Here is a 23,516-nt window from a genome sequence, read left to right as displayed (position 1 = left end):
TTTTAGTAGAGACGGGGTTTCACCGTGTTAACCAGGATGGTCTCGATCTCCCGACCTCGTGATCCGCCCATCTCGGCCTCCCAAAGTGCTGGGATTACAGGCTTGAGCCACCGCGCCCGGCCACTACAGTACTTTTATCAAAATCAGGAAATTAACATCTGTATAATACTATTAACTAAGTGATGTTCTTTTCAGTATGTCATATCAGGGAGTATATGATATCAATATGTAAAGTTTACTAACTAGTGTACAGAATTTTGTACAGTCCTTTTCTTCTTTAGTCTTATAGCACACAGTCAAAATACTATTTTCCAAAGTTACTTAGGTTAAACCTTTGTGTGGATGAATGAATTACATCCTTGGGCTTAACTCAAGTAAAAGAACTAGGTTCTTTTAACTCTGCTCTAAAAGAAGTTCCTATAGAATCTTTATTTTTTTTTTATTTTTTTATTTTTGAGATAGAGTCTCTGCCGCCCAGGTTGGAGTCCAGTGGCACGATCTCGGTTCACTGCAAGCTCCGCCTCCTGAGTTCACGCCATTCTCCTGCCTCAGCCTCCCGAGTAGCTGGGACTACACGCGCCCGCCCCCACGCCCGGCTAATTTTTAAAATTTTTTTAGTAGAGACGGGTTTCACCGTGTTAGCCAGGATGGTTGCGATCTCCTGACCTCATGATCCGCCCACCTCGGCCTCCCAAAGTGCTGGGATTATAGGCGTGAGCCACTGCGCCAGCCTAAAATCTTTATTCTAAAGAGAATATACTTTGTCCAAAAACACAACTTGGTGGGGCATGGTGGCTCGGGCCTGTAATCCTTCGGGAAGCTGAAACGAGAGTATCACTTGAGGCCAGGAGTTTGAAACCAGCTTAGGCAACATAGCTAGACCCCATTTCTCATTTTAAAATAAAATAAAATAAAACCATACTTTAATAAAAAATTTTAAACATTTCAATGAGGATATGAAATAAACCTAAAATGGAATATAAATTATAACAAGTGAACCTAGCTGTAACATAGTCCAGGTGCAGTGGCTCATGCTTATAAACCCAGCACTTTGGGAAGCTGAGGCAGGTGGATTGCTTGAGCCCAAGAATCTGAGATCGTGGGGGCAACATAGACTCCACCTCTACAGTTTTTTTTCTTTTCCTGAGTAGGAGTTTTGCTCTGTTGCCAGGCTGGAGTATAATGGCGTGATCTCGGCTCACTGCAACCTCCACCTCCTGGGTTCAATCGATTCTCCTGCCTCAGCCTCCTGAGTAGCTGGGATTACAGGCGCCCACCACCGCACCCGGCTGATTTTTGTATTTTTAGTGGAGACAGGGTTTCACCATGTTGACCAGGATGGTCTTGATCTCCTGACCTCGTGATTTGTCTGCCTCGGCCTCCCAAAGTGCTGGGATTATAGGCGTGAGCCGCCGTGCCCGGCATAAAGTTTATTTTTTAAACAGTTGAGAATTCCTTGCCAACATTTAAAAAATTTGGAGATTTTACATTTAAAAAATCCAATTGACAGCTTTGCTTAAAAGAATCAGATCGATTTATACTGGACCTGCCTTCGCATATGGTAACAACTGCAACTCAGTAGATCTGTTGTGTGACAAGGAAGTTCCCTTAGAGGCCTTTAGGGATTCTGCAATTGAGAGCTACTGCTCTGCTGTTAGCGAGGTACCGGGAAAAGACAGAACTAGAACCTGGGTCCTCAGACCTGAGCCTTCCTCTTACTACACCATGTTCCCTCTGAACATTAATACCAAATTAATAAAATTACACCTCTGAGGGGAAGTTCAGTGTAGTGGCTACAAGTCACACTATGAAGTCAGATAGGAGTTCAAAGTTCAAACCCTGACTCCTCCACTTACTAATGTCTGATTTTCCTTGTCCTTTTAACCCCTTGTTTAACTTCCTTAACCCCTTAGGACTTCAGGGGCATCAAGCATGAAACAGGAAGTACCTTAGGGTAATTGTAAAGTGTGTCTGAGACAATGTTCCTCCTTCAGTCTTCTCAAACTCTGTGCTGTGGTGGGTGCAGTGGCTCACGCCTGCACTTTGGGAGGCCGAAGTGGACAGATCACCTGAGGTCAGTAGTTCAAGACCAGACTGGCCAATGATGAAACCCCGTCTCTATTATTTAAAAAATAAATAAATAGGCCGGGTGTGGTGGCTCATACCTGTAATTCCAGCACTTTGGGAGACTGAGGTGGGCGAATCACCTGAGGTCAGGAGTTCAAGACCAGCCTGTCCAGCATGGTGAAACCCTGTCTCTACTAAAAATACAAAAATTAGCTGGGTGCGGTGGTGGGCGCCTGTAATCCCAGCTTTGTGGGAGGCTGGGGCAGGAGAATCGCTTGAACCTGGGAGGCGGAGGTTGCAGTGAGCTGAGATTGCGCCATTGCATTCCAGCCTGGGCAACAGAGTGAGACCCTATCTCAAAAATAAAATAAAAATAAAAAGTAGGCTGGGCCTGGTGGTTCACGCCTGTAATCTTAGTACTTTGGGAGGCCGAGGCAGGCAGATTGCCTGAGTTCTGGAGTTCGAGACCAGCCTGGGCAACACAGTGACACCCCGTCTCTACTAAAATACAAAAAATTAGCTGGGCGTGGTGGTGTGTGCCTGTAGTCCCAGCTACTCGGGAGGCTGAGGCTGGAGAATTTCTTGAACCTGGAAAGCGTAGGTTACAGTGAGCTGAGATCTTGCCACTGCACTCCAGCCTGGGCGACAGAGCAAGACTCCATCTCCAAAACAATAAATAAATAAATAATAAAATAAAAATAAAATATCACATGAAAATACAATTTACCTGGAATATTTTTACAGCCCTTTAAAGTTTGCATCTGAGGTGAGTACCTTACTCATCCCTCCCTAGTCCTGGCCCTACTTGCTGCCTTTAAATTTATTATTTGCACAGCAAGAGCAAGTTCTTTGAAGGCAAATTGGATGATGTCACTCTATTATTAAGTGGCTTTCCTTTGCACTTAATATAAAGTTGAAAATTTCTAGTGGCCCACACCTCTCAGTTCCCACATGAGCTGGCTCCTGCCCTCCTCTTGAACCTCATCTTGTGCCATTCTTCCCATTGCCTACTGAACTCCAGCTACACCAGCTGGAATAAGCCAAACAAACGCCCCAGGACTTTCATAGAGAATATTCACTGCCGAGGACAGTCTCTTTTCCAAGATATCCCCAAATGCTTTCCTCTTCAACTGGTATTTCCTTTTTTTTTTTTTTGAAACAGAGTCTTGCTCTGTTGCCCAAGCTGGAGTGGCATGATCTCGGCTCGCTGCAACCTCCACCTCCCAGGTTCAAGCCATTCTCCTGCCTCAGCTTCCCAAGTAGCTGGGATTACTGGCACCTGCCACCACACCCGGCTAATTTTTAATGGTAGAGATGGTGTTTCACCATGTTGGCCAGCCTGGTCTCGAGCTCCTAACCTCAAGTGATCTGCTGGCCTTGGCCTCCCAAAGTGCTGGGATTATAGGCATGAGCCATCGCACCCGGCCTCAACTGGTATTTCCTTTTTTTTTTTTTTTTTTTTTTTTGAGATGGAGTCTTGCTCTGTCGCCCAGGCTGGAGTGCAGTGGCCGGATCTCAGCTCACTGCAAGCTCCGCCTCCCAGGTTCACGCCATTCTCCTGCCTCAGCCTCCCGAGTAGCTGGGACTACAGGCGCCCGCCACCACGCCCAGCTAATTTTTTGTATTTTTAGTAGAGATGGGGTTTCACCATATTAGCCAGGATGGTCTCCATCTCCTGACCTTGTGATCCACCCGCCTCAGCTTCCCAAAGTGCTGGGATTACAGGTGTGAGCCACCACGCCCGGCCGGTATTTCCTTTTCCAGTTTTAGATGTTGGCATGACTTCCACTTATGTTGAAAAGCCTGGCGTGACTCTCTGTTCTAAGGCAGTGTCCCTGTCTGTGAAAAGTGCACTTTTTCACAGCACTATAAGTTCTTCCTCATACAGTTGTCACATCTGCAATCACATGTTTATTTTTTCTGATGATTTGATTAACAACTGTCTGCTCACTTGATTGTAAACCCCAGGAGGGTTTATTTCTTTGTTTTGTTTTTCTTGTCACCTTTGCTCTTTTCCCAGTGTCTCCTATATAGTAGTAGGTGCTTAATAAATACATAACTGGACCAGGCGCGGTGGCTCAAGCCTGTAATTCCAGCACTTTGGGAGGCCGAGACGGGCGGATCACGAGGTCAGGAGATCGAGACCATCCTGGCTAACACAGTGAAACCCCGTTTCTACTAAAAAAAATACAAAAAACTAGCCGGGCGAGGTGGCGGGCGCCTGTAGTCCCAGCTACTCGGGAGGCTGAGGCAGGAGAATGGCGTAAACCCGGGAGGCAGAGCTTGCAGTGAGCTGAGATCTGGCCACTGCACTCCAGCCTGGGCGACAGAGCGAGACTCCGTCTCAAAAAAAATAAATAAATAAAAAATAAATACATAACTGGCTGGGGTAGTGGCTCACACCTGACATTCTAGCACTTTGGGAGGCCGAGGCAGGAGAATCACTTGAAGCCAGGAGTTCGAGACCAGTCTGGGCAGCAAAGCAAGACCCTGTCTCTACCAAAAAAATAAATAATAATAATAAAATAAAGTAAATACATAACACAGAGACTGGGTCATAAAAAAATTCTCCATAAATGTTTGCAAAAGTGTGATTAGAAAAGTAAATGAGGTAGCATATGAAAGCAAGGAGGAAAGCAAATGAACTTTCCAAACATTTTATTGAACTTGCAATTAGTTACCACTGTTGTTTGTTTAGTCCATTACTTTGTCTTTAATCTCAGGCTGCAGTCCTGTGTTTACCCTTCTCATAACTATAGTTTCTGATTCTGATTAGTGTGTCTATTTTTAATCCAAAGTGGCCTGGTGACTTTTCTTCTGATTGCCTGAAAGCATCAAAGGTAAGTGAATCAGCCAGGTGCAGTGGCTCATGCTTGTAATCCCAGCATTTTGGGAGACCAAGGCAGACGGATCACTTAAGGTAGGGAGTTCAAGATAAGCCTGGCCAACATGGTGAAACCCCATCTCTACTAAAAATACAAAAATTAGCTGGGCATGGTGATGGGCGCCTGTAGTTCCAGCTACTTGAGAGGCTGAGGCAGGAGAATCGCTTGAACCCGGGAAGTGGAGGTTGCAGTGAGCAGAGATCATGCCATCGCACTCCAGCCTGGGTGACAGATCGAGACTACATCTCAAAAAAAAAAAAAAAGGTAAGTGAATCAGGTATCCAAGCCTTTCAACTAAACACCATGTTGAAGCTTTTCTCCACAAATAATGGCTGCTCACACCAAAAAGGCACTAGACTTTTTCTTATAATTCTTCTATGTGAAATTAAGAAAGTGGAAGACATTCAACATACTTTACTTTCTATGAATGTGGTTTGGCCAGGCAGGAAGAACTAAGCCCATGAAAGAATGGTGGGGTCCCTTGTTTTTGCTTCCTGTCTTCCAGCTCTTTGCTTCTCAAAGTATGGTCTGGGCATCAGCAACATGAGCCTCAGAGCTGGGAGCCTGTCAAAGGCAGAATATGAGAATTCCACTCCCAGAATATATATTTTTACAATATCCTAGCGCTTGAAAAATTTAAGAGCATGTGTTCTTATAAAAACAAGTACTCACTGAAGAATGGAAAAAGACTGTAGTCCAGGCGTTTCCAAACCTGACTAGTATGAAAACTTCATGAGGTGCTTGTGTAAAAATTAAAATTCTTGTGTTACCCTTCCCAGGAAATTGTAATTTTATAGGTCTAGGGTGGGGCTCGAAAATTACTCTGAAGCTTCCAACACCTAAAATGACATTTGAAAACTGTTGTGTGTGTGTGAACCCCCATCACTATTTTTTTATTAAATATAAAAAAAACTAAATACACAAAATTAGAGGCCACTCTGACCCTGAACAGGAGGACACACAATAAATTTACAGTATAATTTAAACATTACTTATTTTTTATCATCAAAAATTATAAAAACCTGACAAGAACAGAAAATGTGTGTCATTGTAGGAGGCAAAAGGTGTTATTCAAAGCAGAAAGAAACTAGTTAAGCAATAAAGAAGTGACTCTAATCTCCTAGAAAGTAGAGACCATGTCTTAGTTAACTTTGTATCCTAGCACTGTGCCAGGCACTTGGTATTCAAAAGGTGTTTGTTCACTGAAGGATAATGGTTCACTCTTACATAGTGTCTGTGTGCCAGGTTAAACCACTTAATTCTTTTAATCTTACAGTAGCTTTAAGAGTTTGATATCCCATCCTGGCTAACAGTGAAACCCCGTCTCTACTAAAAAATACAAAAAATAAGCTGGGCATGGTGGCGGGCACCTGTAGTCCCAGCTCCTCGGGAGGCTGAGGCAGAAGAATGGTGTGAACCCAGGAGGCAGAGCTTGCAGTGAGCCGAGATCGTGCCACTGCACCCCAGCCTGGGCGACAGAGCGAGACTCCGTCTCAAAAGAAAAAAAAAAAAAAGTTTGATATCATTGGTCTCTTTTACAGATGAGGAAACTGAGGCACATAATGGTTCAGATTATAATAATGGCATCAAGGCTAAAGTAACTCCATCTTGGATGCTAATCTGCCATGTTGACTTCTGATTAACCCCTAGTTCTGGAAACTGTTGATTTTGTCCAGTTTTACAATTTAGCCCAGGAGGCAACAGAGTTAGGAAGCTTTAGCAGCTTCCTCATTGTCACTAGAAAGTGACAAAACTGTACTGGAAAATAATTCTTTTGAGGGAGTAGGAGAGAGATTGTAAGTGTTTGATTTTATGTTTTCATTCCGGCATATTTTAAATATATCATGATTTTATTATTTCAAACACACAGAAAAGTTGAGAAACTTTTTGTAGTAAAAATCTGTATACACACCTCTTAGATCCCACCATTAACATTTTACTATATTTGCTTTATTGTTTTTTTTTGTTTTTTTTTTTTGAGACGGAGTCTGGCTCTGTCACCCAGGCTGGAGTGCAGTGGCGCGATCTCGGCTCACTGCAAGCTCTGCCTCCCGGGTTTACGCCATTCTCCTGCCTCAGCCTCCCGAGTAGCTGGGACTACAGGCGCCCGCCACCTCGCCCGGCTAGTTTTTTATACTTTTTAGTAGAGACGGGGTTTCACCGTGTTAGCCAGGATGGTCTCGATCTCCTGACCTCGTGATCCGCCCGTCTCGGCCTCCCAAAGTGCTGGAATTACAGGCTTGAGCCACCGCGCCCGGCCTGCTTTATTGTTATCTATCCATTTCTATCCATCCCTCTATCCATCATCAGTCTCTGTTTTTTAATGCATTTCAAAGTAAATTGCACACATCAGTTCATTCTTTTTTCTTCTTCTTCTTTTTTTGAGACAAAGTCTTACTCTGTTGCCCAGGCTGGAGTGCAGTGGCACTATCTCAGTTCACTGCAACTCCACCTCCTGGGTTCAAGCAATTCTTCTGCCTCAGACTCCTGAGTAGCTGGGATTACAGGCGCGCACCACCATGCCTGGCTAATTTTTGTATTTTTAGTAGAGATAGGGTTTCACCATATTGGCCAGGCTGGTCTCAAACTCCTGACCTCATGATCCGCCTGTCACAGCCTCCCAGACTGCTGGGATTACAGGCGTGAGCATCCTTCAGAATGCTGCATCATGCCTGTGAGATAATTCACTTGACTACTAATCTTTACATTATTTCATATACCTTCCATAAAGGGGGCAAGAAAACCATGAAGAGAACCAGAAATAAGAAAATATGGTCAGGTGCCATGACTGACGCCTGTAATCCCAGCACTTTGGGGGGCCATGCAGAGGCAAGTTGATCACCCTGAGGTCAAGACCAGCCTGGCCAACATGGTGAAACCTCGTCTCTACTAAAAATACAAAAATTAGCAGGCATGGTGGTGCACGCCTGTAATTCCAGCTACTCAAGAGGCTGAGGTGGGAGAATTGCTTGACCCCAGGGTGTTGAGGTTGTGGTGAGCCGAGATCATGCCATGGTACTCCAGCCTGAGCAACAAAGTGAGACTATGGCTTAAAAAAAAAAAAAAAAGTCTGGGCATGGTGGCTTACGCCTGTAATCCCAGCACTTTGGAAGGCTGAGGCTGGTGAATCACTTGAGGTCAGAGGTTCAAGATCAGCCTGGCCAACATGGTGAAACCTCCCCTCTACTAAAAATACAAAAAGTAGGCCGGGTGCGGTGGCTCACACCTGTAATCCCAGAACTTTGGGAGGCTGAGGCAGGCAGATCACGAGGTCAAGAGATCGAGACTATTCAGGCCTACGTGGTGAAACCCATCTCTACTAAAGATACAAAAATTAGCTGGGTGTCGTGGTGTGCGCCTGTAGGAGAATGGCTTGAACCCAAAGGGGGAGGCTGCAGTGAGCCAAGATTGTGCCACTGCACTCCAGCCTGATGACAGAGTAAGACTCTGTCTCACAAATAAATAAATAAATAATAAAAATTAGCCAAGCGTGGTGGTGGGTGCCTGTAATCCCAGGTATACTCAGGAGGTTAAGGCAGGAGAATCTCTTGAACCCAGGAGATGGAAGCTGCAGTGAGCTGAGATTGTGCCATTGCACTCCAGCCTGGGTGACAGAGTGAAACTCTGTCTCAAAAAAAAATTAAAAATAAATAAATAAATAAATAAATTAAAGAAATGAGAAAATACGGTAAAAGCATGTAAAAGAAGGAAGAGCAAGTAACACTGGCATATTTAAAGATAATTAACTTCAATTTCTGAAGTACAAAAAACCTTACACAAATCTAGTAAATTTATGCAAATTACTACAGAGGGTAATTTTTAAAAACAGTACCTTTTAGATCTATCTTAACTTCATGAAGTCTGATTTTTGGCACTAGATGTAATTTTGGAACTAGCATGTTGTTGTTCCCCTGGCAGCATTTCCCTCCTATAAATCATCATATTCACATCCCACACGTACATATCCTGTGACAGCCCTAGCTTTGGCCTCTTTCCAGGACACCAGGATACCACTAATGTGAAACAAAACTATATCTGGAAAAATTTGGAGAACTCTATTTCCTTTCCAGTGATGAGAAACAAATACGGACTGTGCACCTGTTTTCTCCTGTGGGTGAATATTTTAAAATATTTTTTAAAAATATTGAGGTAAGGGCTGGGCGTGGTGGCTATTGTCTGTAATCCCAACACTTTGGGATGCCGAGGCAAGAGGATCACAGGGTCAGGAGATCGAGACCATCCTGGCCAACACGGTGAAACTCCATCTCTACTAAAAAATACAAAAATTAGCGGGGCGTGGTGGCATGTACCTGTAGTCCCAGCTACTCGGGAGGCTGAGGCAGGGGAATCGCTTGAACCCCAGAGGCAGAGGTTGCAGTGAGCCGAGATCACACCACCGCACTCCAGCCTGGTGACAGAGCAAGACTCCCTCGGGAAAAAAAAAAAAAAAAAAAAAAAAAAGAATGGGCATGGTGGCTCATGCTTGTAATCCCAGCACTTTGGGAGGCTGAGGTGGGCACATCATGTGGTCAGGAGTTCGAGACCAGCCTGGTCAACACAGTGAAATCCCGTCTCTACTAAAAATACAAAAATTAGCTGGGTGTGGTGGCAGGCGCCTGTAGTCCCAGCTACTTGGGTGGCTGAAGCAGGAGAATCGCTTGAACTCGGGAGGTGGAGGTTGCAGTGAGCCCAGATTGTGCCACTGCATTCCAGCCTGGGCAACAGAGCTAGACTCCATCTCAAAAAAAAAAAAAAAAAAAAAGGGGGGTGGCTGGGTGTGGTGGCTCATACCTGTAATCCCAGTACTTTGGGAGGCTGAGGCAGGTGGATCACGAGGTCAGGAGATCAAGATCATCCTGGCTAACACTGTGAAACCCCATCTCTACTAAAAATGCAAAAACCTAGCCGGGCGTGGTGGCGGGCGCCTGTAGTCCCAGCTACTTGGGAGGCTGAGGCAGGAGAAAGGCGTGAACTCGGGAGGCGGAGCTTGCAGTGAGCCGAGATCAGCCCCACTGTACTCCAGCCTGGGCGACAGAGTGAGACTCCGTCTCAAAAACAAACAAACAAACAAACAAACAAACAAACTGGGGTAAAAAACACAGAACATAAAATTTATTATTTTAACCTTTAAAAAAACTTAACAGACTGGCCAGGCACAATGGTTCACGCCTATAATTCCAGTACTTTAAGAGGCTGAGGCAGGGGGATTGCTTGAGCCCAAGAATTCAAGACCAGCCTGGGCAACATTTTGAGACTCCATCTCTACAAAAACCCAAAAAATTAGCTGGGTGTGGTGGCATGCACCTGTGGTCTCAGCTACTCAGGAGGCTGAGGTGGGAGGATCACTTGAGCCCAGGAGGTGGAGGTTGCAGTGAGCCAAGATTGTGCCACTGCACTATAGCCTGGGTGACAGAGTGAAACCCTGTCTCAAAAAAATAAAATAAATAGAATAATATACTTTCATTTTAAAAACAATTTTAGATATACAGAAAATCAGAGAGTAGAATTTCCATATCCCCCTTCCCCTGCACTGATTCTACTATTGTTAACATTTTGCATGAGTGTGGTATATTTGTTATAATAAATGAACGAAGACTGATACAAATAACTAAAGTCTGATAGTTTACATGAAGATTCCCTCTTTGTGTTGTACAATTCTACTGGTTTCCACAAATGTATAAATGTTATGTATTCACCATTACAGTATCACACAGAATAGTTTCAGCTCAAAAAGTACCGTGTTCCACCCCTCTCCACTAACCCCAGACACTTGGCAACCACTGATCTTTTTACAGTCTCCATAGTTTTGTCTTTTCTAAAATGCCATATAGTTGGAATCATACAGTATATAGCCTCTTCAGATTGGCTTCTTTCATTAGGCAATATACGTTTAGGGTTCCTCCATGTCTTTTGTAGTTTGAAAGCCCGTTTCTTTTCTTTTTATTTTTTGAGAAGGAATCTCGCTCTGTCACCCAGGCTGGAGTACAGTGGCGGGACCTTGGCTCACTGCAACCTCTGCCTCCTGGGTTCAAGCGATTCTCCTGCCTCAGTCTCCCAAGTAGCTGGGATTACAGGTGCTCGCCACCATGCCCGGCTAATTTTTTGTGTTTTTAGTAGAGACGGAGTTTCATCATGTTGGCCAGGCTGGTCTCGAACTCCTGACCTCAGGTGACCTGCCTCCTCGGCTTCCCAAAGTGCTAGGGATTTTATTTTTGAGGTAGGGCCTCACTCTGTCACCCAGTCTGAAGTGTAGTGGCATAATCATGGCTCACTGTAGCCTTGACCTCTCAGGCTCAGTGATCCTCTCTCCTAAGTCTCCCAAGTAGCTGGGACTACAGGCATGTGTCCCCACACCTGGCTAATTTTTGTATTTTTTTGTAGAGATGGGGTTTCACCATGTTGCTCAGGCTGGTCTCTGGGCTCAGGCCATCTGCCTGCCTTGACCTCCCAAAGTGCTAGGATTACAGGCATGAGCCACCGTGCCCAGCCCCCATTTATTTTTATCACTGAACACTTCCATTGGATGTACCACAGTCTGTTTATCCATTCTCTATTAAAGGGCATCTTAGTTGCTTCCAGTTTTGGGCAATTATGAATAAGCTGCTATAAATATTCATGTGCAGGTTCTGTGTGGACATAAGTTTTCAACTCAGTTGAGAAAATACCTAGGCGTGTGATTGCTGAATCGTTTTGGAAGACTATGTTTAGCTTTGTAAAATACTGCCAAACTGTCTTCCGAAGTAATCTTACCATTTTGCATTCTTACCGGCAATGAATGAGAGTTCTTGTTGCTCCACATCCTTTCGAGTGTTTGGAATTGTCAGGTTTTTGGACTGTAGCCATTCTAAGTGGTGTGTAGAGGTACCATCTTAACCGTTTTTAAGTGCACAGTTCAGTAGCATATTAAGTACGTTTACATTGTTTTCCTATCCTCACCATCACCTATCCACAGAACTCTTTTCATTTTGCAAAACCAAAACTCCTTTTTTTTTTTTTTTTTTTTTTGAGACAGAGTCTTGCTCTGTTGCCCAGGCTGGAGTACAGTGGTGTGATCTCAGCTCACTGCAAGCTCCGCCTCCCGGGTTCACGCCGTTCTCCTGCCTCAGCCTTCCGAGTAGCTGGGACTACAGGCACCCGCCACCATGCCCAGCTAATTTTTTGTATTTTTAGTAGAGATGGAGTTTCACCGTATTAGCCAGGATGGTCTCGATCTCCTGACCTTGTGATCTGCCTGCCTTGGCCTCCCAAAGTGCTGGGATTACAGGCGTGAGCCACCGCGCCTAGTCTTCAAAACCAAAACTCTTATTCCTATTAAACAGTAATTCCCCCTTTTCCCTCACCCTAACTACATTCTACACTGTGTCATGATTAATTTGACTACTCTAGGGACCTCATATAAGTTGAATCATACAGAATTTGTTCTTTTGTGTCTGCCTTACTTCATTTAGCCTAATATCCTCAAGGTGTATCCATGTTGTAGCATGTGTGAGAATTTCCTTTCTTTCTAAGGATAATAATATTCTATCGTATGAATGTTCCACATTTGGTTCCATCAGCCATCAATGGATACTTGGGTTGCTTTCACATATTAACTGTTACGAATAATGCTCCCATGAACATTGGTATACAGATATCTCCTCAAGTCCCTACTTTCCATTTTTTTCAATATACACTCAGAAATGGAATTATTAGATCATATAGTAATTCTATTTTTAAGTTTTGGAAGAACTGTTATGCTGTTTTCCATAGTAGCTATACCATTTTACATTCCCTCCAATTGTGCAAAAGGGTTCCAATTTTCCACATTACTAATTTCTTGTGTTTTTTTTTTTTTTTTTTTTTTTTTTTTTTGAGACAGAGTCTTACTCTGTCACCCAAGCTGGAGTGCAGTGGCTCAATCTCGGCTCACTGCTGCCTCTGCCTCCCAGGTTCAAGCGATTCTTGTGCCTCAGTCTCCTGAGTAGTTGGGATTACAGGTGACCACCACCACACCCTGCTAATTTTTGTATTTTTAGTAGAGACGAGGTTTCACCATGTTGCCCAGGCTGGTCTCGAACTCCTGACTTCAAGTGATCCACTGCCTTGGCCTCCCAAAGTGCTGGGATTACAGGCAGGAGTCGCCACACCTGGCCCACATTACCATTTTCTGTTTTTTTTTTTTCTTCAATAGTACCCATTCTAATGGGTGTGAGGTGGTATCTCATTCTCACTGTGGCTTTGTCCTTAGGGTGAATTTTAATGATACAGGTACTGGCTGTCAATATCAAGCCAGAGAGAAGGAATTCCCAAAGAGATCAACCTTTCTGTTATAAATCATTAGAATTTTATCATATTTTGCTTTGAGACAAAGCAAGTCCATCTGTAAACTTCAGCAAAGAGGTTAATTAATTTGGGTATTAGGGTGATGAGTTTTAATTTCTTTTTAGTTTAGAAATTTTAAAATTATCATTAATTTTTTTTTTTTAGATTTACAGATCCCCTTAGTAACCTCAAACATTGGTATAGTGCAATGTTTCTTTTCCCTTTTCTTTTTCTTTTTTAAATTTTTTTGATACAGGGTCTTGCTGTATCTCCAGGCTGGAGTGCAGTGGTGCGGTCATGGCTCACTGCAGCCTCGACTTCCTGGGTTGAAGTGATCCTCCCACCTCAGCCTCTAGAGTAGCTCTGGAGTAGCCACAGGGACATGCCACCACACCCAGCTAAGTTTTTGTATTTTTTTTTTTTTATGGACTTTCACTCTTGTTGCCTAGGCTGGAATGCAATGGCATGATCTTGGCTCACTGCAACCTCTGCCTCCCAGGTTCAAGCGATTCTCCTACCTCAGCCTCCCGAATAGCTGGGATTACAGGCATGCACCACCATACCTGGCTAATTTTGTGTTTTTAGTAGAGACTGGGTCCCTCCATGTTGGTTAGGCTGGTCTCAAACTCCTGACCTCAGGTGATCGCCCGCCTCAGCCTCCCAAAATTCTAGGATTACAGGAGTAAGCCACCATGCCTGGCCTTTGTATGTTTTAGTAGAGACAAGGTTTTGCCATGTTGTCCAGGCTGGTCTCTAACTCCTAGGCTCAAGCAATCCACCTCCCTTGGCTTCTTGAAGTGTTGGGATCACAGGTGTAAGCCACCATTACCAGCCTAGTGCAATGTTTCCATATGGCTCAATAGTGTGCGTGTACATATTGTGGGTTTTACAGCATGATATCAATGTGCCCAAATTCTGGCTCCCATGACATGACCTCAGCCACCCTTTCAGAGTCTCCCCTGGTATTTACAAGGGAATCTTCAGGGGTGGTGCTTGTTCTTTTTTTTTTTTTTTGAGACGGAGTCTCGCTCTGTCGCCCAGGCTGGAGTGCAGTGGCCAGATCTCAGCTCACTGCAAGCTCCGCCTCCCGGGTTTACGCCATTCTCCTGCCTCAGCCTCCCGAGTAGCTGGGACTACAGGCGCCCGCCACCTCACCCGGCTTTTTATATTTTTTAGTAGAGACGGGGTTTCACCGGGTTAGCCAGGATGGTCTCGATCTCCTGACCTCGTGATCCGCCCGCCTCGGCCTCCCAAAGTCCTGGGATACATGTATATATCTATGTTTGTATATTATATGTACATAATCTTTTCTACCTCTGATGGTATTACCAAACTAAAATACCAGAACTGGCTTAGGGATAAATGAGTACTCAAATAAAGTATTCATAAAATTCTCAGAAAAATAGAAAATTACTCAAATGGTTTTTTTTTTTTTTTTTTTTGAGATGGAGTCTCGCAGTGTCTCCCAGGCTGGAATGCAGTGGCCTGATCTCGGCTCACTGCAACCTCTGCCTCCTGGGTTTCAAGTGATTCTCCTGCTTCAGCCTCCCAAGTAGCTGGGATTACAGGTGTGTACCACTAAGCCCAGCTAATTTTCTGTGTTTTTTTTTTTTTTTTTAGTAGAGACGGGGTTTCGCCGTGTTAGCCAGGATGGTCTCGATCTCCTGACCTCGTGATCCACCTGCCTCAGCCTCCCAAAGTGCTGGGATTACAGGTGTGAATCACCGAGCCCGGCCAAGTATTCCTATTTTTATGCAATATAGTTATTTGTATCATTTCTATAAAAATGTGTTCTCCTGTAACAAGACATAATTAGAGGCATTGGTTATATTAACCAGGTTTTGCCTGGAATGTCATATTTTCAGATATGACCAGATGGTTTTAAGGAGCTATGGTTGACTTTATGGAGCCAATAAAGTCTTCCTTTGAAAAACCGGCCTGAGGGTTCCCAGACATACAGGTGAGTGGCTGGGCACGGTGGCTCACGCCTGTAATCCCAGCACTTTGGGAGGCCGAGGCGGGTGGATCACGAGGGCAGGAGTTCAATACCAACCTGGCCAAGATGGTGAAACCCGTCTCTACTAAAAATACAAAAAAAAAAAAAAAAAAAAAAAAAAAAAAAAAAAAGCCGGGCGTGGTGGCAGGCACCTGTAATTCCAGCTATTCAGGAGGCTGAGGCACAGAATTGCTTGAACCCAAGAGGCAGACGTTGCGAGCCCAGATCACGCCACTGCACTCCAGCCTGGGCGACAGAGTGAGACTCCGTCTCAAAAAACAAACAAACAAACAAAAAACTCCCACAGATGAGTAAGGAATGTCACTCTCTGGCGGCCCAGGAACTTCATTGTATTTTAGGGACCTCAAGAAGAGAGGAATACAGCCAAATCTCTTAAGTGTTTCAGATGCAGCCGGATGGCTAATAGTTTAAGATGTAGTTGAGGTAATCCATGAAGATTTCCTGAAGAAGTTCGCATGAAATGTGATAGGGCAATTAACTCATTTTTATTGAGCACCTACTATATACTTGTCAGATGCTCTTCTACACATTTTACCAACGATTCTTAATCCTCACAACAACAGCTCTTTGATTAGGTTTTTAAGGAAAACTAGGTTTTTCCAAAATAACGTAATGATCACAAAACATATAGAATATACAGCTCTGCATCTTGACTATGGTGTGTAGATCTACATGTGATACAATGACATTGAACTATACACACATCACACAACTATCAAATCCCTCCTTTTGAGACTGTACTAAAATTATGTAATATGCAATCATTGGGGTAAACTGAAAGAGTAAATTGGATCTCTCTGTACTATCTTCAAGTAGTGTTTAGGTATTAAAATTATGTCCTACAGTTTGGGTTTGTCCAATGTTTTTCTCATAGATAGGGGTTATGGCTTTTGGAGAGAAAGACCACAGAGGTCTGTAGTATATTTTCAACTGTGAATCTATTTCAAAATAAAAAGTTAAAAAAAAATTCTCCAAGGTGGGGATGATTAGCAAACTGACTAGTCCTTTCTAGCCCTCCAACACTCCCGCTCCACACGCGCACAGACCCACTCCCTCATTAATTCCCGTAACTCGGGATGTTTCGAATGTGGATAGAGAAACTAAGCTTCCAGCACCTCGTTATCTGGTACGTTTGTTCAACAGAAAGCCTTAGGAATGGGGAGGGCAGGAATGGTAAAAGGTACAGGTCTGGGAAGATCGTTCGGTTCCTTCCAATCCAAACGAGAGGCTTCTCAGACTGTTTATTCTCACACCAGGGCCGTGGCCGAGACCCAGAGGTCCGCTTCCGGCTACAGCCGAACAGCTGTACCGCACGTACCGGGAACCGTCAGGGGGCAGCTGGAACTGCTGCAAAAGGCCTCCGGGCGTACCAGACAGGTCGCAAGGGCGGGGGTCCCCACCTAGCGGAAATGCACGGAGGCCAACCCCTCCCCCTTCCCCCGCGAGGAGCGGGGCGGACTCATCAGCCGCCACTCCCCAGGCTCGCAGGAAGAAACTGGGACGTTGCGGACGCGGAGCTGGCCAGAACCGCGGCGCGTGGCACGCGCGAGCCCTCCCGCGCATGCTCCACCCGCCGGCCTCCAGCCCGCGCCCGGGGCCCCGCCTCCCTCCCTGCTTTTCCCCTTCCCCCGACAGCCTCCCTCCGAGTTTGGCCCCTCCGGCCGGGCAATCGACGTTCCGCGTGCGTGCGGGCGCCTGACTTCACTTCCGGCTAACGCGCTCCGCTTGCCCCCTGGCCCCGGATGGTGACTGGCGGTGGTGCTGCACCTCCCGGGACTGTCACTGAGCCGCTTCCCAGTGTGATTGTGCTGAGCGCAGGCCGGAAGATGGCGGCTGCGGCTGCGGCGGCCTCGGGCCCCGGCTGCTCCTCGGCGGCGGGGTCGGGGGCGGCCGGGGTCTCGGAGTGGCTGGTGCTGCGGGACGGCTGCATGCACTGCGACGCCGACGGGCTGCACAGCCTGTCCTACCACCCTGCGCTCAACGCCATCCTGGCCGTCACTAGCCGCGGGACCATCAAAGTCATCGACGGCACCTCGGGGGCCACACTGCAGGCCTCGGCGCTCAGTGGTGAGTATGCCGTACGCCGGGCGGGCGCGAAGCCGGGGAAAGAAGCCGCCCAGCCCCGGGGCTCGGCCTCGCGACTTGGGGAAGCGAGGTGGCGGGAGGGCAGGGCTGGGGGTTCGGGCCCGACCGTGAAGGGAGGCCCGGAAGCTGATGGAGGGGGACCTTAGGACTTGGCTTTTTCAGCGGCTGCAGCTGGGAGGAAAGACCGGCGAGTCGGGGAGTGGTGGAAGGGGAGTTGCCTTTCGGGCCTGGAGCGTCCGGTCTGGCTTGGTCCTCTGCGAGAGGTGAGGAGGCCTCGGAGCTTGGCACCGGAGGAAACCAGGCCCGGGTAGGCCCTGGAGAGGCTGTCGGTCCTGCGCCCGGTTAGATGAGAGCGGAAGGCTGAAAGGGTTGACCCCGGGCGGAGAGGCTGGTGGCCGGAGGCGAGGGGCGGGGAGCGTCCGAGCCGGCACCTAAGCCCTCACTTGTAGGAGAGGAGCCGGCGATCTACTGTTCTCAGGTCCCGCAGGTGCGGGGACAGACCGCGGGCTGTGCGCCCGGGGTGGGGGTAGGGGTGGGGGTGGGGTGGGCCGGGGTGGGGGTGGGGAGGGAAGTAGGCGGGCCAGCTGCCTGAACTGCTTGGTCGACGACTGTAGGACTCTGCGGACGCCAAAGACTACTAGACCTGGTCCCCTTGCTCGGGGCTTCCAACTTCTACGCCCCAGTGACGAGAAAGTCAGTATCTGTGGTGTATGAAATAGATTCTTTTGGGTTTGTAACTTCAGGCCATCTCTACTTGTTTTCCCACAGCGACCCGAAAATTGGGATTTGAAGGTGTGTCTGAGTCTCACCATTGGAAGAGAGCACTTCTGGGTGGCGTAAACCTTGGTCCAGGGACGGGACTTTTAGATGCGTGAGGTGTATGCTCAGTGGACGGACTGGAGTGGTTTTCGAACGGCTCTGGCTGAGTTGCATTTGGCGGAGATGACATTTCATTTGTGGTTAAATGATGGGTGGCTTAATTTGGATGTTGTAGGTTAAGATTGAAAAGTTAGTATGTGAGTGAATTGTACTCCTGCATAGAGATATAATGTATACAACTGTCTGCATTTAGCCAAGTGGAAGTAGTTACGTGGTCAACCAATTCACTTGCATTTTAACGTAGACAACAAGGAAAAGTTTACTGTGTGGATAATAAGTCATTTGTAAGAGTAAATGGCAATTTAGGGATGCAAACGTGAAATTAGACATGTTAATTATTGTCGATGTGAGAGTTGTGAAAGAATTGGATTATGTATAGTTTTAGGATATAAACCTGGAATATAGCTAAGAGAAAGTTTTGGGAGGTAGGTTTGTAATTTTTTCTTTTCTTGGCTTAGTAAATGATAGGGGTGGCCCAGATGTAGCAGTGAACAGTTACTGCAACTTGGACATAATGGCTTGTCGCTGTGTGTAAAAGGGAGATGCTCATTAGTAATTGGATATCTTTCCTTTTCAAAGTCATTTAAAATATTTCAAGTATGAAAAGGTATGAAGAGTAATTACAGTGAATACCATGCATCCCCAACTCAGCTTAAGAAATAAAACTTTACAAATAGGATTAAAATCTCAGCTGAATCTCTCCTGGACTGCATTTCTCCAACCCTCCCTCTTCATAAACGTTATCTGTAATTTGATTTTATCCTTTTCATACATGTCTACACTTTTTAGTATATGTTTCTATCTTGAAGATGTAGTATTTTTGTGATTTTTAACTTGGAATCAGTGGTATCATATGTACTAGGATTTCTAAAGAAAGTCATTAACAGAATTATTCATGTGTTTTGGATAGATAGAGGAATTTTGTGGGGTGCTTTTTATGTCTGGAGGCCATGTTTGAGAATAATAATGTGTGTCAGGGTTTGTTGATTGGGGAAATTGGACATATATTTATGTGCCTGTGCATGGAAGGGAAGACAATATTCACTTTAGTGGTAGATTACTAAAGTGGAGGGTTTTAGGTGTATGACATGAAGGTATAGGTAGATAAGTAAAACATAGCATTGATTTGGGATAACAGGTTTTTTTGGGGCATTTGTTAATTAGAAGAGTTTGGGATTGGATAAAATTGCAGGTCCCCATGCATGAAGATTGAGTATATGAATGAAAATATGTAGAAGGGTTTATAGTGAATGGAATGAAGGATTACAGAAAAAATTTGAACGTTAACAATGGATGTATTCTGAAACATTTTCATATCTGAGAAATGAAATTTATTATTATTTGTAAAATTTATTTATGTTTGTAGAGATGGGGTTTTGCTGTGTTGCCCAGGCTGGTCTTGAACTTCTGGCCTCAAATGATCCTCGCACCTCAGCCTCCCAAAGTGCTGGGGTTACAGGCATGAGCTGTCTCACGTGGCCTGAAGTTTATTATTATTAATAATTATCAGAGGTTGTATAGGGTCCTGTTTGCCCCAGTTCAGATGATTGAGGAGGGAATGCTGCATTTTATGCTTTACTTGGAATCTGCAGGTATTTAGGAAGTTTGCTTTTAATGATTAATAGAGGGTGACAGCCCTATAAATAGAGAGAAGATGCCAGTAGTGATCATGGTCCTAACATAATCCCTCTTTCCCGTTTATGGGCAATGGGCCACTTTGTTTTCTACCGCAGAGGAAAGGCATCTGTGTCTGAGGGGATAAAGCTTGGGGATAATCATATAGAGTTTTACTAGGTAATAGAGTAATATGTCTTATGGATGCCTGGGGTTCAGTTTGTAGGGTTATGGGTTGCCTGTAGATTTGAAGTTGAAGGATGGAAACAGGACTTGTATGTATATGTATTGGGTGGCAAAGACAGTGAATTTTTAACTATGACTACTAGTATATGTCTTTATATTATCTGTATCTGATATAAAATGTTTATAAATAAACTTGAACTGGATTAAGAGCTATCAGTATGTACACAGGTTGGGTAAGTATTTGCTCCCTGTCAGTATTTAAGAGTGAAGATTTTTGAGGCTCTGAGCTGCACGATCTGGCCTTTACTAATCTCTCTAGTCTTGTCTCCTTATTTATAAGTTTTGTGAAATAGTCCATTTAATTGTCTTTCCTAACTACAGTAGTTTTGTTCTTTCTTGGAATGCACCAATTCACTCCAGTCATTTAGCTGAGTCTTAGTCATTTTCAAGATCTAGAGCATATCTTAACTTCCTGATCCCTTTAGCCAGAAATGACTGAAGCCCTAAGCACATATTGTCCTATTAGTGTCCATTTTAGTAATCTGGCAGCTTACTCTTCTGTGGTATTTTTTCAGCCATCTTGAACTATTTAAATTTAAATTCCATTTTATTTAGCTTTTTGTAAATATATAAGGTCTGTCGCATATTTCAAGGTCCTTGTGGGGAGGTACTTTGTTTGTTTATATATCCCCTCCCCAGGACCCAGGATCCCTAGTATACTCTGTGTGTGTGTGTGTGTGTGTGTGTGTGTGTGTATATTTATCTCACTCTGTGGCCCAGGCTGGAGTGCAGCGTGTGATCTTGGCTCACTGTAACCTCTGCCTCCTGGGCTCAGGCAATCCTCCTGCCTCACCCGCCCCAATAGCTGGGATTACAGGTGCACACCACCACACCTGGCTAATTTTTTTTTTTTTTAATTTTTTTTTTTTTTAGAAGAGACAGGGTTTCACCATCTTGGCCAGGCTGGTCTCGAACTCCTGACCTCAAGTGATCTGCCTACCTTGACCTCCCAAAGTGTTGCGATTACAGGCGTGAGCTACCGCGCCCAGCCCGAATATACAGTATAAACTTGAGTATTTTTGATTTGATGCATATATAACAATGAGTATATTAGTACTTCCTTATATACGAATTGCTAAATAAACACATTCCTTGACTTTTTTTTGTTTAAATTACTTTTCTTTTTTAGAGCAGTTTTAGGTTCACAACAAAATTAAGTAGAAAGTACAGACAGTTCCCATATACCCTCTATCTCCATGCTCACACAGCCTCCCACCCGTTAGTATTTTGCACCAGAGTGGTATGTTAACATTCGTGAACTTAGCACTAACAATCATCATCTCCCAAAGTCCATAGTTTACATTAGGGCCTACTCTTGGTGTTGTACAGTCTGTGGGTTTGGACAGTGTATAGTGACATGTATCCACCATTGTACTATCATAAAGAATAGTTTCACTGCCCTAAAAATCCCCTGCTGTGCCTATTCATCCTTCCCTTCCTTTTTCCCCCAACTGCTCCCTCCCTTCTCCCTGTTGGCAACCACTGATCTTTTTACTGTCTTCATAGTTTTGCCTTATTCGGAATGTCATAGTTGTATTTATACCGTTTGTAGACTTTTCAAATTGCCTTCTTTATTTATATGCATTTACAGTTCTTCCATGTCTTTTCATGGCTTCGTAGCTCATTCCTTTTTAGTGCTAAATAATATTCCATTGTCTGGATGTAGCACAGTTTATCCATTCACACACCGAAGGACATCCTGCTAGCTTCCATGTTTTGGCAACTATGAATAAACCTGCTGTAAAAATTTGTGTGCAGGCTTTTGTGTAGACATAAGTTTTCAGATCATTTGGGTAAATACTAAGGAGCTCAATTGCTGGGTCGCATGTGAGAGTATGTTTACTTTTGTAAGAAATCGACAGACTCTTAGTGACTGTGTACCATTTTGTATTCCCATCAGCAATGAATGTTTCACTTCCTCACCAGCATTTGGGGGTTTTATATTTTGGCCATTATAGTAGTTGTGTAGTGGTGTCTCCTTTTTAAAAATTGTAATTTCCTAATGACATGATGTCAAGCATCTTTTCGTATGCTCATTTGTCTCTTTTTGTATATTTGCTGACTTTTTTTTTTTTGAGACGGAGTCTCGCTCTGTCGCCCAGGCTGGAGTAGGGTGGCGTGCTCCACCTGGAGTATCTCCGCTCACTGCAAGCTCCGCCTCCTGGGTTCACACCATTCTCTAGCCTCAGCCGCCCCCCCACCCCCACTAGCTGGGACTACAGGCGCCTGCACCACACCTGGCTAATTTTTTTTTGTATTTTTAGTAGAGACGGGTTTTACCATATTAGCCAGGATGGTCTCGATCTCTTGACCTTGTGATCCGCCTGCTTCAACCTCCCAAAGTGCTGGGATTACAGGTGTGAGTCACCACGTCTGGCCTGACTTTGGATTTTAAAAATAAAAAAGCTACACACCACTTGACCATACTGTTTGTATTACTAGATATGTCCTTTTACCCTAGCTATTGTTTGTTCATGAAATTTAGCATAATAGTTATAAAGGAGCTTGGTTCTGGACACAGATAGCTTGGGTTAAGATCCCAGTGTTTTAAAACATAAAAAAAAAAAAATTCATCCCATTACACAGAATTATTTTAATTTTTACACCTGTATAACCTTGACTAAATTATTTAGTATTTCTGTTCCAGTTTCCTTATTTGCAAAATGGGGAAGATAATTGTACTCATTGTGAGGATTAAGTGTTAATGCATATAAAATGTTTGCAGCAGTGTACTTACCAGACAAGTGCCCGAAAAATGTTTGTCTTATCTACTTTAATTCCCTGTAAATAATCTTGCTTTTGGCCTGGTGCTCTGGCTCATGCCTGGGGTCCCAGCACCTTGGGAGGCTGAGGCAGGAGGATCGCTTGAGCCCAGTAGTTGAGAGACCTTGTCTCTAGAAAAAAATAAAAAAATTAGCTGGGTATGGGGGTGCACACCTGTAGTCCCAGATACTTGGGAGGCTGAGGTAGGAGGATTGCTTGAACCTGGGAGGTTGAGGCTGCAGTGAGCTGTGATTGTGCCACTGCATTCCAGCCTGGGCAACAGAGCAAGACTCTGTCTCAAACAAACAGAAAACAACAAAACCTTGCTTTTTTTTTTTTTTCTTTTTTACTTAAAGCTTTTCTATATTCAGTTTTTGAACTTAAACTGAACTTTGAACTTCCTAAGTTTTTTTTCTGATTTACCACTTTCCACCATCCTGCAGAACCCATCTAGATTTTGCTTTTATGTAAGAGTAAGATATTGTTAAGGTGTTCTCTTACTTAATTACTGGGGGTGATAGTTTCTCTTACTTCCTGAAATAATGCCCCTCCCCAGTGTAGTACATTTTATACTGTTTGTCTTTTTTATGAGCTTTTTTGAGATTATGTGGAGAGAGCATGCGCTTTATGTTAGGTAGTCCTGAATTTTGAATTTTAGT

General features: G+C 44.5%; 2 protein-coding genes across 11 annotated transcripts in view; one reads left to right on the top strand and one right to left on the bottom strand.

Annotated features, from left to right (window-relative positions):
* The window catches only part of DPY30 (dpy-30 histone methyltransferase complex regulatory subunit), a 937,477-nt gene that overhangs the window by 327,017 nt on the left and 586,944 nt on the right, over positions 1-23,516 (bottom strand). The gene's annotated exons all lie outside the window — the stretch shown is intronic.
* The window catches only part of BIRC6 (baculoviral IAP repeat containing 6), a 256,236-nt gene continuing 249,593 nt past the window's right edge, over positions 16,874-23,516 (top strand). For 9 of the 10 annotated variants that reach the window (XR_007718761.1, XM_050754118.1, XM_050754115.1 and 6 more), the window contains exon 1: positions 16,998-17,337. Coding sequence is in view for 9 of the 10 variants with exons in the window: in XM_050754118.1 (XP_050610075.1) it covers positions 17,013-17,337 (325 nt within the window). In the remaining variant the exon portion in view is untranslated. Of the gene's footprint in view, positions 17,338-23,516 lie in introns of all 10 variants that reach the window. The other variant, XM_050754116.1, reaches the window with a different exon arrangement.

Source organism: Macaca thibetana, chromosome 13 (assembly GCF_024542745.1).
Source record: "Macaca thibetana thibetana isolate TM-01 chromosome 13, ASM2454274v1, whole genome shotgun sequence".
Taxonomy (NCBI): domain Eukaryota; kingdom Metazoa; phylum Chordata; class Mammalia; order Primates; family Cercopithecidae; genus Macaca; species Macaca thibetana.
Note: the sequence above shows the minus strand (reverse complement) of the source record. Positions and strands in the feature narration are given on the sequence as shown.